The sequence below is a fragment of the Callospermophilus lateralis genome, chromosome 19 (genome assembly GCF_048772815.1).
Source record: "Callospermophilus lateralis isolate mCalLat2 chromosome 19, mCalLat2.hap1, whole genome shotgun sequence".
Taxonomy (NCBI): domain Eukaryota; kingdom Metazoa; phylum Chordata; class Mammalia; order Rodentia; family Sciuridae; genus Callospermophilus; species Callospermophilus lateralis.
Genome location: NC_135323.1, coordinates 33,134,875 through 33,150,160, shown reverse-complemented (window position 1 = coordinate 33,150,160; position 15,286 = coordinate 33,134,875). Strand labels below are relative to the sequence as shown.

General features: G+C 40.1%; 1 protein-coding gene across 1 annotated transcript in view; it reads left to right on the top strand.

The window, feature by feature from the left end:
• Positions 1-15,286, top strand: part of Rsph10b (radial spoke head 10 homolog B) — a 49,685-nt gene that overhangs the window by 15,797 nt on the left and 18,602 nt on the right. Inside the window, exons 7-15 of the mRNA XM_076840540.1 lie at positions 3,543-3,719; positions 4,876-5,035; positions 5,138-5,259; positions 8,446-8,635; positions 8,845-8,959; positions 10,350-10,429; positions 11,351-11,499; positions 14,132-14,239; positions 14,659-14,802. Of these exons, the coding sequence (XP_076696655.1) occupies positions 3,543-3,719; positions 4,876-5,035; positions 5,138-5,259; positions 8,446-8,635; positions 8,845-8,959; positions 10,350-10,429; positions 11,351-11,499; positions 14,132-14,239; positions 14,659-14,802 (1,245 nt within the window). The remainder of the gene's footprint in view (positions 1-3,542; positions 3,720-4,875; positions 5,036-5,137; positions 5,260-8,445; positions 8,636-8,844; positions 8,960-10,349; positions 10,430-11,350; positions 11,500-14,131; positions 14,240-14,658; positions 14,803-15,286) is intronic.

The following is a 15,286-nucleotide window of genomic DNA, read 5'->3' as shown; positions in this document are numbered from 1 at the left end:
TATTTAGTGTTCTCTAATAGTGTCACACACAAGCTAGATTCTGCCATTGGCAACTTCATAAATTCAGGTGGCTCCTGTAAGGGCAGGGACTATTATTTGTACTTTAGAAATGTTGGATTTTCAGCCAGATGTGGTAACACATCCCTGTCATCCCAGCAATTTGTGAGGCTGAGGCAGGAGGATTGCAAGTTCAAGTTCAGCTTGGGCAACTTAGTGAGTCTCTGTCTTGAAATAAAAAATAAAAAGGGCCATATATAGAAGAATGGAACTTGACCCCTGTCTTTCACCCTGCACAGAAGTCAACCTTGATCCCCTTAGGAATTAGACCAGAAACTCTGCAACTGCTAGAAGAAAACATAGGCCCGACACCCCCAACATGTTGGCACAGGGCTTGACTTCTTTACGAAGACTCCTAAAGCACGAGAAACAAACCCCAAAATCAATAAGTGGGATGGCATCAAATTAAAAAGCTTCTGCACAGCAAAGTGTGAAGAAAGAACCTACAGAATGAGAAAAGATCTTTGCCACCTACTCCTCAGATAGGGACTAATATCCAGAATATATAATGAACTCAAGAAACTTACCACCAAATAACCCAATTAGTAAATGGGCAAAAGGACTAAACAAGACACTTCTCAAAAGAAGAAATACAAATGACAAAAAAAATATATGGAAAAACGTTCAACATCTCTAGCATTCAGGGAAATGCTAATCAAAAACTACCCTGAGGTTTCATCTCATTCCAATTAGAATGTCAGTTATCAAGAATACCAGTAGCCAGGCACAGTGGCACATTCTTGTAATGCAAGTGACTTGGGAGGCTGAGCTAGGAGGATCACAAGTTCCAGGCCAGCCTCAGCAATTAAGTGAGGCCCTAAGCAAGTTAGTGAGATCCTTTCTCAAAACTAAAAAGGACTGGGGTTGTGGCTCAGTGGTACAGTGCTTGTCTGGTATATGTGAGGCACTGGGTTTGATTCTTGGCACCACATATAAATAAATAAATAAAATAGAGGCTGGGGTTGTGGCTCAGTGGTAGAGTGCTCGCCTAGCATGCACGAGGCACTGGGTTCAACCCTCAGCACCACGTAAATGTAAAATAAAGATGTTGTATCCACCTTAAAAAAAAAAAAAAAAACTTAAGAATAAATATTTTATTTTTATTTATTTATTTATTTATTTTTAATATTTATTTTTTAGTTCTTGGCGGACACAACATCTTTGTTTGTATGTGGTGCTGAGGATCGAACCCGGGCCGCATGCATGCCAGGCGAGCGCGCTACCGCTTGAGCCACATCCCCAGCCCAAGAATAAATATTTTAATAAATAAGTTAAATAAAGGTCCATTGACTATTTTAAATAAATAAATAAAAAGGGCTGAGGATATGGCTCAGTGGTAAAGTGCCTCTGGGTTAAATCCCTGGTACCAAAAAAAAAAAAAAAAAAACAAGTAATAATGTGTTGGCAAGGATATGAGAAAAAGTTACACTCATACATTGTTGGAGGGACTGCAAATTAGTACAACCACTCTGGAAAGAAATATGCATATTCCTCAAAAATCTCTACCATTTGACCCAGCTATCCCACTCTTTGGTACATATTCAAAATATCTAAAATCAGCATACTATAGTGATATGGCCACATCAGTGTTTGTAGTAGCACAATTCATAATAGCCAAGTTGTGGGATCAACAGATGAATGGATAAAGAAAATGTACATATACACAATGGATATAGCCATAAAGAAGAATGAAATTATGGCATTTGCTGGTAAATGGATAGAATGGAGGACAAGATGCTAAGTGAAATAAGCCAGATTCATAAAGTCAAGGGTCGAATGTTTCCTCTGGTCTGCAGAAGCCTGTCCAAAATAAGGGGAGGAGGGAGAAGAAGGGAAACGGAGGTACTCCACCAAAATAAAAGATCAGCCAGGCGCAGTGGCACATGCCTGTAATCCTAGTGGCTCAGGAGTCTGAGACAAGAGGATTGCAAGTCAAAGCCAGCCTCAGCAAAAGTGAGATGCTAAGCAATTCAGTGAGACCCTGTCTCTAAATAAAATATAAAATAGGCCTGGGGAGGTGGCTCAGTGGGTGAGTTCCCCTGAGTTCAATCCTCAGTAGTTCCCCGAGAAAATAAATAAAAATAAAGATGCAGGGAATTAAGGAAGAGGAAGAAGGGAGGGTTAAGGGAAGAATGAATCTGACCTAACTTTCCAGTGTGCACATATGAATATAACATAGTGAATATCATCATCATGTACATCCATAAAATAGTAACTAAAAAACAAAAATAAAAAAACCCCAAACAGGGGCTGGGGATGCGGCTTAAGTGGTAGTACTCTCGCCTAGCATGCGTGAAGCACTGGGTTTGATTCTCAGCACCACATAAAAACAAAATAAAGATATTGTGAAAAAATAAAAAATAAATATTTGGAAAAGAAAAAATAAAAAAAACCCAAACAACTAAAAATAGCAGAAACATCAGTGGAGGGGAAGGGAACCGGGGGGAGAAGAGGAGAGAAAAGGAAGTACTAGTGACTGAATTAGAACAAATTATATTCCGTGCTTTTTTAGTTTTGTCAAAATGAATTCTAATGTTATGTATAACTAAAAAGAGCCAATAAAAAATGGAAAAGTGGAAAAATTTATTTTAAATGTAAAAAAGATAAAACAAGGCTTTGGATGTGGCTCAGTGGTAAAGCACCCCTGACTTCAATCCCCAGTACTGGGGAAAAGGCAAGAGAAAGAAAGAAACAAATGATGGATTTCCTGCACAGAAGAGAAAAACTTTGGTATCAGGTTCATAAAACTTGAATTTTCTAATATATGTTAATTTGGTAATGGGGACCTTGTTAAACTCACATAATAGCTTCACTTTTTTTGTAGGTTCTTTGGTGGTATTTATATAGGCAATCATCTTTGCAAGTACAGTCAACTTTATATTGTCTTTCTAATCTGTCTGGAGTTTTCCCTTTTACTATTGTATTACCTGGCAAGGTAGGACATCCTGTATGATAGAGGTACAGAAATCCTTATACCATTCTTGATCCTACTAGGAAAGAATTCAGTCTTTCATCAGGGTTGATGTTAGCTGTAGATTTTTCATAGATGCCCTTTTCTGGTTCAGGAAGCTCTCTTTAATAATTATTCTTCTTATTATTTTAATTCTTTTTGTGTTTTATTTTGAGACAGGGTCTCACTAAGTTGCTTAGGGCCTTGCTAAGTTGTTGAGGCTAGCCTGGAACTTACAATCCTCCTGCCTCAGCCTCCTAAGATGCTGGATACACATTAGCTGCCGTGCCCAGCTAATTCTCAATTTCCTTACAGTTTTTATTATGAATGGATATTGACCCTTAAAGGCTTACATAATTTGTCTTAGGCAAAAAGATTGGTTAGTAAGTAGCTGAGCTGATATTGAACCTAGTCTGTGTGGCTCCAAAGTTCATGTCCTCCAAGTTATCACTGTATCTGTCTTAATTTCAAATGAATTCAGGTAAAAGGAGGAAGTCTTTTGAGCATTTCTGATGGCATCTCACTTTCTTTTCAGAATGGCTTTGGAACACACACATGGTTTCTCAAGAGAATCCCCAACTCCCAGTATCCTTTAAGAAATGAATACATAGGAGAGTTTGTGAACGGATGTCGTCATGGACATGGAAAGTTTTACTACGCTAGTGGAGCCATGTATGCGGGAGAATGGGTTTCCAATAAAAAACACGGCATGGTGAGGGTCCCGGGAAGATTATATCTGAAGCATTACACAGAGCAACTGAAATGCAGTAAAACGTGAATCATTTGTGGCCAGTAAATTGCATTATCGATTTTGCATAGATAATTTACTGTTAAGGTGGTTACATAAATTTTAAAATATTTTTGACATGTTTTCTATTTCCTGAATATTTAGAGGTTATTTAGTTTGTTTCATGAGTGTGTGTATGTGTGTGAGGATGGTTTGGGTTGCAAAGTATCAGACAATCTAGTTTGATGTGCCATATATAATAAAGACTAATGTGAATGTGGGCTTAGGTTGGTTTGATTCGGTGACTTTTTGATATCAGGATTTCCTTTCGTCTGTCCACATCATCTGCCCCCATGTCAGCTTCACTCTTGTGTTGTCCTTTCCCCATGACTGCAGGATAGCTGCTGTGGTTCAAGACTTCACACCCATGTGCCACACTAAGTAGAAGAAAATAAATTCTTTTCCCTGAATCCTTCTATAAATGTCTTTCATTTCACAGAGCTGAACTGCATCATTTTCTCACCTCTGAATCAGTAACTGAACTTTGACAAGCAGCAGGAAGCACCTCTTGTGCCCTGGGCACTATGCTGGTCATGTGCATAGTTTAATAAGACCCATTCTGTGATGAAGAGGGGCTTATAGTTGGGGAGAGGTTCTGGGGTAGGTATAGAAAGAGGAGAGAAGGAGGAGTAAAGGAGGGAAGAAGCAGCAGGAAGAAGAGGAGAAAAGAGGATTTACACAGAGATATGATACCCTAGGAGCCAGGCTGTATGCAGCAGCTTCAAAACAAATAGCTCCATCAGGCAGCTCAGGAGGCAGAGGCAGGAAGATCCAGAGTTCAAAGCCAGCCTCAAAAACGGTGAGGCACTAAGCAACTCAGTGAGACCCTGTCTCTCAATACAATACAAAATAGGGCTAGGGATGTGGCTCAGTGGTCGAGTGCCCCTTAGTTCAATTCCAGTACCAAAAACAAAACAAAACAACAACAACAAAAAAAGAACCCCACCACCAACAACAAGAACAACACCAAAAAAATCCTCAACTCCAAACCCTCGAAAGAGCCTTTGATGTGCATCCACCAATGTTTTTTTCCCCCAAGGAAACATTTTCCAAACTGCAAAATGTTGTTTTCTACCTGTAGGGTCGATTGACTTTCAAGAATGGGCGCGTGTATGAAGGCCCATTTTTCAATGACCACATAGCACAGTTTCCAGATCTTGAAGTTGAATTTATAAGTTACCTGGACCTGCCCGTAGATGATGCCCAAATAGACAGGCAACGCAAATCTTCTGATAGTGCTGGTAGGATCATTTACTCAGTTGAAAACATTTTGACATAATGGTGAAAACTTTTAACATTGTTTTTCTTAATTATTCCCTTTATTTGTCTTCATCATTTGCTAGAAATTATCAGAAAGCTTGATGGCAGTAAAAGTCGTTCTGTGTTAGGATCAGGCATTGAACTGGACCTAAATTTGCTGCTGAACATGTATCCTAAGGAAAACCAAGCAGAAGAAAAAAAGCAGGTAGAAACCTTTTTATTCTATAAATTTATGTTGTAGATTTAAATAACAGAATCTCCACAGTCCTGGTACGCTAGAGCTGGTGATTGCTGCCATTTGTCCGAGTGTCTTCTATACACACGCATAACAAGCTTTAAGTAGATCATCTTGTTTAATTTGCAAGGCAGCCCTGTGAGTGAGCAGGCTGGTGAGAAAATGGAAGCCCACAGGGAGGGATTCAGTTTCCCTGAGTTCAGGGAAACTGAAAGTCACATCACCCCCACACTCAGGTCAGTTTGAAGGCCAAGACTGTAGCCACCTCCCTCGGTGGGACGCTAATTCTGCTCTGCATTATTGCAGACTTTTAGGACTCAGGAGAACTTCAGGCCCTTAGAAATCACTGGAAATTGAGAAGTCTTTAGAGACAGATAACTGTCTGGAAAATTATAGCTACCAGGTACCAGTTAGACCACAACCCCTGCTTAGACTGGGGACCGGCATGCTTCCTCCAGAAACTCTCGTTGAAGATGTTACTTCAAGAACTAGCCAGCCTCTGCGCTGCAAAGCATCTTTGCCCTTTCCTCTTCCTCATCGCTACTTCCTCTGGCTCCTGGTTCTCTGAGCCTCAGGAAGATGCCTCACTTCATCTCCTCTCCTCCTATTTTGGGTTCCAAGGCCATCACTGTAACTCAGGCTCCCAGAATCAAAATTCTACTGCAAGATTCGTGTTAAAAATATGAGTCTTCAGACTGGGGTTGTGGCTCAGTGGTAGAGTGCTTGCCTAGCATGGGTGAGGCACCACATAAAAATAAATAAAATAAAGGTCCATCAACAACTAAAAAAATAAAAATAAAAAAATAGGAGTCTTCATCACATTCCCTAATTTCAGAAGTGGAAAATGTAGAAAGCAGATAAGGAAAAAGTAAAAGAGGCTTTCATCCCAATAAAATCTTGTGACCCTCTTTCCCCCCAATTTTTTTGGGGGGGTGTACTGGGGGACTGAACCCAGGAATGCTTTACCACTGAGCTAAATCCCTAACCCTTTTTATTTTTTTAGAGACTGAGTCTTGCTGAATTGCTGAGGCTAACCTTGAACTTGTGATCCTCCTGCTTTAACACCTCCCAAGTCACTGGGATTACAGGCGTATACCACCAAGCCCAGCTCCCTCTTTCCAATTTTTTTTTGGGGGGATGGTACTGGGGCTTGAACTCAGGGGCACTTGACCACTGAGCCACATTCCCAACCCTGTTTTATATTTTATTTAGAGACAGGGTCTCACTGAGTTGCTTAGCACCTCGCTGTTGCTAAGGCTGGCTTTGATCTTGCGATCCTCCTATCTCAGTCTCCTGAGCTGCCTCTTTCCAATTTTTAATGTTCATAGATAGAACTAGAATTATTCCATTCACAAAATCTTTGTCTTCACATGGAATTTAAAGCTAGCTATTCAGTGCCATAAGATGTGCTCCTACAATATAATTTTTAGGTGAATAATATATACTGATTTACCAAGAAAGGTATGATCATATTGTTTACATTATTCTCTCCCTAATCTCTTATATTATAATAATGTAATATATATAAATTCTCTTATGTTATTATTATACCATTTTACACTTTGGAGTTCTGTCAAATATGTGGGTCTTATGCAACTTATAGATTTAAAAATATCTTGACTATATCATAATCACAAAAGGAACACATGCTCTTACCAAAAATTCAAACATTATGGAAATATGACACAGAAAGTAAAGGATCCTGTGATTCTACACTCAGGGAATACATTTAAATATTTTTAATGACTATAATATTTCATGATAGATGTATTGAAATTTAGTGAATTTTCTCTAACTTACTTTTTACTTTTGATTGTGAGCTGATTTTAGACTTGAGAGTTGAAAAAATTGTGGTCTCCATATATCTTTCCTCTCAGCTTCCCTTAATGTACCATCGTGCGTGACCATGGTACAGTGGACAGACCCCAGGAATGAGCGTTACAGCAACACTGTTGCCCCACTACCAACTTCTAGGGCAGAATTTTACCAGTTTTTCTCCTCATGTCCTCTTTCTGTTCTGGCATTCAACCTGACCCCATGTTGCACTGGGTTGTCTGTGTCCTTAACCCTCTAACCTGTGACAGCTCCTTCATTTTCCACTGTCTTCATGACCTTGAGACCTCTCAAGAGGACTGCTTAGTTATTTTTTAGAATCTCTCTCAATTTGGGTTTAAGATTTTCTTCACAAGTATATGTGTTTATTATCTATAATTGGCATTCTGTCAAAAGGTGGGTATCTGAGTAGAGGTTCTGGATTATTCTATTTTCGACCAGAACAAGCTAAAGCAAATAGGCCGTGGTCCTCTGAGCCTTTGAGCTACCAGTTCTCCCTCAAACGGTCGCCTTTGTCACATGATCTGACATCAGCCCCTTTCCAGCCTGCCTCTGTCAGTCCTCTCCTCCTCACCATGACCCACAAAACACTGGTTTGCTGCTGCAGAGTCGCACTTGGCTCTGGGCATGGTCCCAAATGCCTTCAATTCACTGAATCCTCCCAGCAGCCTCTGGGCAGATCTGGGGTTGTCCCAGGATGGGCTGGGCAGAAGGGGATGACTGCTTCACTGCAAGCCCTCCTGGTGTTCCTGGAGCCCCCCCACCCCAACCACTGTCTGTTCCAGGCCCAGCCTCTCCTTGGGGTGCCTGCTCTGTGAAATTCTACTGCTCATTCCATTCTCCCAGGTTCAGTTCAAGTGCACCTCCTCCAAGGAGCTGCTGCTTTAGGATTTCTCTTCACCTTGGTTCGGTTCTCTCAGCGATACCTCCTAATTGCGTAAGGTGCATATCTTGCGTTTATTTCTCGACTTGGTGTTGATGTATTATTTGTTTTACATATGGACTCAATTATTTTGTCACAAGGATTTTTGCATCTATGTTCAGGAGGAATAATGACAATAGAATTTTATTGCTGCCATTGAGACAGGATGCCATCACATTGCAGTGTGAAAGGAACTTCATTTTCTAGATTTTTTTTACTGTTCAGAAATGGTATTTTATTGACTGGGGGTGACAGGCAGATTAAAACATTGAGCTCCCCCAGGTAAGAAGTACCTGCTTTCTTTACATATACTGTCCTCATTTGATTTAGAAAACAGGTGCTTTGTCTTTTACTGTTCCTCCTATGAAGCAAGATTAAGATACATGGCCGACTTTTTTCAGGTAGAATTTGCTGTCTTAAGGAACATTACAGAATTAAGAAGAATCTATAGCTTCTACAGTAGCCTCGGATGTGATCACTCTCTAGATAATACATTTCTGATGACAAAGCTTCACTTCTGGAGATTTCTAAAAGATTGCAAATTTCATCACCACAATATAACTCTTGCTGATATGGACAGGATATTAAGTGGTGAGTATTCAAGGTACTTTACTTCTTTGGGTTTAGAGGACAGTGTATCACACTGCCACTTGCAAACGAGTTCAGAAATGTTGAGAGAGTAGGGAAGGCAAAAGTCAGGAAAGGAGTTCCAGCAATTAACTTGTGTCCTTGATCTCAATGCTCTCAATGCTCAAGGTTCTAGAATATATTACACATCCTTTCCAATTTTTAAATTTTAGCCAACAGTGATATACCAGTTGAAGAAATTCATTCTCCATTCAGAACAATACTTTTGAGAACATTCTTGAACTATCTGCTGCGCTTGGCTTACCACATTTATCACAAAGACTTTCAGTAAGTACCACTCTTGGATCCCTGTGAGGGACTGACGTGGAGCCCACCTGTGCTGTAATTACAGTGCTGTCCTCTTGTCTCTGTTAATCAGTGTTTTTACATATCTTTGAAATGCAGGACTAGGACCAAAATTTTTCCACAAATATCATCCACAAAGCCATAAGATATTAGATTAGGCTTTGAAAACCCTTCATATCTGAGTTGTTTAATATTTCAAATAGCTCTTGGAATTCTATTCAGAAATAACACAACTAACTCTTACTTCTTAGGTCATAATTTCCTGTCTGTCTTAGAGCAAAAGTGATTTTATATATATATATATATTTTAACTTTTTATCTTAAAAAATAATTTTAGGTTTTCAGAGTTCTTGCCAAAGTAGTCTGTAAAGCTCCCGTGTATCCTTCACTCAAATTTCCCTACTGGTGACTCTTATGTAGTTATGATGCATTTATCAAAAGTAAGGAATCACTGGGTGCGATGCTGCACAGCTGTAATCCCAGTGGCTCTGAAGGCTGAGGCAGGAGGATCTTGAGTTCAAAGCCAGCCTCAGCAATGGTGAGGCACTGAGCAACTCAGTGAGACTCTGTCTCTAAATAAAATACAACATAGGGCTAGGATGTGGCTCAGTGGTCAAGTGACCCTGAGTTTAATCTTTGGTACCCCCCCAAAAAAAATTAAAAGTAAGGAATTGATGTTACTATAATATTATTAATTAAACTAGATACTAGTAGGATTTCCCCAGTTTTTCCCCTCTCGTTGTTTCTGTTCCAGGATCTAATCTTGGATCCCACAATTCATTTTGCTGTCATGTCTTCTCAGACTCTTCTAATCTATGACACTTTCTTGGACTCTTAGTCTTTCATAACCTTCACATTTTAAGAAATGCTGCTCAGTTATTTGGTAAAATGTCCCATGGTTTTGGTTGGCATCTGATATCTTCTCTTGATTACACTGTGGCGTGGATTTGGGTGAAGAACACTGTGGCAGTGAACTGCCCTTCCTATCATGTCATACAGGCAGTGTGTGATGTCGGTGTGTCTTGTTACTAGTGATGCTAACCTGGCTCACAGATTAAATGGCGTCAGGCAAGTTTTTCCACTGAAACTTACATTTTCCCCTTCTCCCCTTTCTATTTATACTGTATTTTTTAGAAGTATTAAATCTTGCCCACAATCCAGAAAAGAGTTAAGGTCTAGCTTCTGGGGTGAGGAGTAATTTGATATTTTTTTTAATATTTATTTTTTAGTTGTAGTTGGACACAATACCTTTATTTTATTTATTTATTTTTATGTGGTGCTAAGGATCAAACCAAGGGCTATGCACATGCTAGGCAAGTGCTCTACAGCTGAGTCACAACCCCAGGCCTAATTATGGTATTTTTAATCACAGAAGCAGAAGTCCATCGCTCTTTTTGTGTTTCACAAAACTGATGACTGAGAATATCCATCCAAATGCCTGCCAAGTAAAAGGTAAATATAAGAATATTAGGATCAGGCTAGGTGCTGTTGCATACTTATAATCCCAGCAATTTAGGAGGCTGAGGCAGGAGGATCTCAGAGATCAAAAGTTTGAGTTCAGCCTGGGCAATTTAGTGAGACCTTATCTCAAAAAAATATAAAGGGCTGGGGATGTAGCTCAGTGGTAAAGTGTCCCTGGGTATAATCCCCAGTATAAAAAAAAAAAGAAAAAGAAAGAAAAAGAAAAATAGGATTACATTTGCTATCATTTCTTCACAATTTAATTCTATAATCATTTTCGGAATGTTCTATTGTAAGGGTCCGGCGAAGCGTTGGAGGAAGAGACCACCAAGAGACTAACTTTATGCAATGTGCAAGAGGGAGTTTATTAGGATCCGGTTTAGCGTGCTGAGTCCCCAGGCCGGCTCACACAAAAAGGAAGAGCAGCCCAGGGCCCAGAGCAGAGGTTAAGCTGAGTTTAAGTACACCTTTTGGGGGGGGGGGGACCTTTGCATACATCAGAACAAATCAACAGGAGAAAATTGAACAACAACAACTGAGTCAAGATTAGCACATTTACTGGAGGGAACAGATTGGACAGGGGTGATTGGTTACTTTTAAGTGTGGGGGGGGGATATTTAAACTGATTGGTTCTGGGCCCGTGGTGCCTAGTGCCAGGCGACTCAAAGTCCCAAGTTATCAGACCACCAGAGGAGTCAGTGAGAATGTTTACTGGGGCAGCTCTGGTATTGTCCTAACAGCTACAGAGATCAAAGGCTCCGGGGTAGCCGAGGAATTTAACATATCAATGGTCTCTTACTTTACAACCCAAGCCTTGCAGTTTAGGAACTTCACAATGTCTGATCTTTTACATTTTTACTCAGGCTCTGGGCTTAGAATCAGCTTAAAAATTTTACCTTTACACTATTTTAGGCACTTTGTTCAGTGAGCAACAGAGGACACTCTACTCAATGAATTACATTGATAAGTGCTGGGAGATTTACATAGCTTATTGCAGACCAAATGCAGCTCCACCCAATGAGCTTACAATGAAGATGAGACACTTCCTCTGGATGTTGAGAGTAAGTTTAATACCACTTAGGTTTGAAATTGGCTTTAACTGGTCCTGGCATGGTAGCACACCACTATAATCCCAGCGACTTGGGAGGCTCAGGCAGGAAGTCACAAATTCAGGACCACTGTGGGCACCTCAGCAAGACCCTGTCTAATAAAAATAAAATAAAAATTTAAAAAGGGCTGGGAATGTAGCTCAGTGATAGAGTGCCTCTGGGTTAAATCCCCAGTACCACAAGGAAAAACAAAGTCTCTGAAGTTGGTTTTCTATTTATAGGTATTTTTATATTAATTAAAGGAAAGGTATTCTAGGTGTGATATGTAATGAAGTGAAGATTTGGGATGGATTTTCATGGTCACTGAATGTTTACTGAGTCCCCTTTGGCAGAAGAGAGTCATGTAAAGGGTCTGTAATGGTGGGAAGCCCAGATACAGGGACGGTGCCACAGGTGAGGGGAGGGAACGGCCTGGGTGACAGCACCTTTACTCCTGCAGTCCTGCCTTTCAAGGAAGACAGGAGGAAGATTTGTTCATGTGGGGCGCCGTGCCATGGCCTGCGGTCCCAGGTACTTGGGAGGGGAGGCAGTGTGGGCAACAGCGAGTCCTGTCTCAAAAAGAAAAAAAAAGAATGCTCATCAGAAAAGTGATTTTTAAAAGTTAATTTGAAAAATAGTGAGACTTTATTTATGCAATGTTCTTATACTAACGGTAGTTTTATTCCACAATACTTGAAATTTTGGGAATGCAAATGATGGGAAAATTGAACACTAATGATAGAGTGCTTAGCATTTTTAAAGTGCTATGCATTATGAAAAACTGACAATTACTTAGTGTCTTACTGTAGGAAAATAATTTTTAAGGGTATATGATTTGGGGGCTAGAATATTATATACCTGTTTATCTACCTTCCCCTTTCTTCATGGTCATTTATTATTGAAGAAACTTGGTCATCTGTCCTTGCAGACTAAGTCAGACATCCTGGTTTTGGTGGTAGAGGGGGTTCCATGGGACCCAAGTGACCATGAGGCTCAAGTGATCCCCAAGTGATCCATGGGGATCTGCAGCCATCTGCCCTCACGCTCCCACATGAAGGATTTCAGAGGGGGGACTCACAGAGCGGCAAGCAAGGGTTCATACTCCTGGCAAAGGCACTGTGGACTGTCTCTGAAGAGAATGATGTGGCTCTTAGGAGGTGGCATCTGGCATTCTCTTCTTTTCCCCACACTTTCATGATAGTGGCTGGATTAGGGGATTGATGAGATTCAGGTTTTTATTTTGTGACCAAGCCACAGGTGGTATGTGTCCTTCCTGTTACATCCCATCAAGAGTGATTCCTTGTAGTGTTGCTGTGATTAATCAGTGGGTCATACAGTGTCAGCGTGATCGTCTATTATAATGTTTCCCATAAACCCTGTCTAGGGGCTTTGCAGCCCCCAGTGGTCATTACTAATGTCCATTAGTTCACAAGAGACTATACAATGGCAATTTTCCAAATCTGTCATTTCTTGTACATTCATTAGCTGTGAGTTTTCAAGAACTTACTTCATTGATTGAGTACTCTTGAGATATAATCCATACAGGAAGGGAGGGAGAAATGGTTGATTTTTTTCCTTGATTAATTTTCAGAATAATGAATTAGTATTCTAGCAATTCAGGGTTTTTTATTTTAATATGGACATAATATCTCTTATCCCACTGAAGACATGATTTGAAGTGGGGAGGCTTAATGGTTTTTCTCTGTTCTTACAGAATACCTCTGTTCCCTCCAAATGCTGTTTTTTGTCTGTCTGGTTTGGTTCCTTGGTGTTTACAGTAAGCCTTTCCCTCAGATGTGTGGTGAACCTTGGCTGTCACACACATATAAGGCTGCAGTGCTCTAAAGCTATTAGGTGACACTTGTCAAAGAGTAGGTTTCACTGTAGAGGGATCAGCCAGGAACCTGCCCTGCTGCAAACTGTGAGTGCTGATGGAGCTTTTCTCTTGGGGTTTTCCAAAAGATGTCTCCCGACTCCTGCGTGGGACACAGGTGCCTGATTATCACAAGCCTTAGGACAGAGTGAAGGGCAGAACTGGGTGTGGGAGAAGGGCCTTATCAAGACCCATTTCATTTAATCTATCTTTTCAGCAAAGCACTGTGACTCAAGGGAAGCCAAGTGTTTTCTGCCCAAATTCTCTCTGACCCAGTCTTTGTGGAGAGAAAACCTTCAGTGTAGAGAGGGGACCAGCCACACTCCACTTCCTGAGCTGGGCTGCTGTGGCACCTCTCCTTCCCAAGCTGCACACTGGCCTCTCCCGCCCTGAGCGCCTTTGCCTTGTTCGCCAGGGCCAGCAGCTCAGCTTGCCCAGCCCATGGAATGTGTTGATATTTTAAACCTGGATCATCCAACTTCCATTTTGTCTGTCCTGTGTCTGTGTGAAAAAATCATACTTTGTTGTTTTAGAGAGATTAGAAAAGGGGTAGAGAGGCAAATACTAATGGTAGTCCAGAATGCTTTTCACAATGATAGTTTTTAAGATATTGATTTCTGGCATATTTTCTTAAAGTGTTATATAACACTAGGATGTGCATGACATTAAAATATATACCTGTTTATAATTAATTATGCAGAGTTATGACATGGTTGGTTTTTGCTTTTATAGGACTTTAGGATGATAAATAAAGAATTAACTGCAACCAAATTTGTGGCAGTAATAGCAGAGGACAATCCTTTCATACATGATGGGGTCGACAGCAACTTAGAACTTGAGGTTTGTAAAGATGTGTCACAAATGGTGTTTGTTCTGCCTTGGACACCAAGAACCAAGGTCTGATTGAAAGAATCTGAACCCAAATATATGAAACTGTGTCTCTGTGTGTATATACATATACATTTTTTTAAATATTTATTTTTTTAGTTATAGGTGGACACAATATGTTTATTTTATTTTTAGGTGGTGCTGGGGATCGAACCCAGTTCCTCACTCATGGCAGGCGAGTGCCCTACCTCTGAGCCACAATCCCAACCCACATATACATTTTTGATTGTTAGAATAATAGAGATTAATATTAGAAAGAAGGATATTTCAATGTCAGAAAAATGAATAAGAAATGAACACCCAAATCAATCTCTGGTCTGCTTCTAGGTGTGTCAGAATGAGTGACATCCCTATGTTTTCTTCTATTTCAGCTGGTTTTCCTGGAATTCTTTGAAGCTCTCTTATGCTTTGCAGTCAGCTATGTTCCTGACCAAATGAATAAATCCTGTTTACATGCTCAATATGATGATCTGTTTGGAAACAAAATTGGAAGTATTCAAATGGTAATGAGTCAGGTAACATAATCTTAGAATTTACAAACAAGGAATGGTTTTATTCTGGAATGGCTAAACCTCCATCAAAACTATCTTGGGGGACTGGGCTGTGGCTTGCCTAGCATGTGTGAGGCACTGGGTTCAATCCTTAGCATCACATAAAAATAAATAAATATAATAAAGGTATTATGTCCATCTACAACTAAAATAAAATCAAAAAATAAAACTATCTTGGGCATTTGAACCCTTCTAGGAAATAATTTAAAACTTAAAATTTATGCCTTTTCACGTTTTGAAATGTGTATATTGCTTTGTTTTGCTTTTTTAAGTTAGGGAAAATGTATTTCCTGGAAATGGTCAAGGAAGGAGACTCCTCGCCACAGTAGTGAAAGTATCATAATGGAAGCCAGCATGCATACTGATTAGATAACATTGGGAAATCTGATGTCATTATCAGTCATGTGTATGTAGTGTTTAAAAGAGCAGAAAGCTTGTGCCAGAGCAA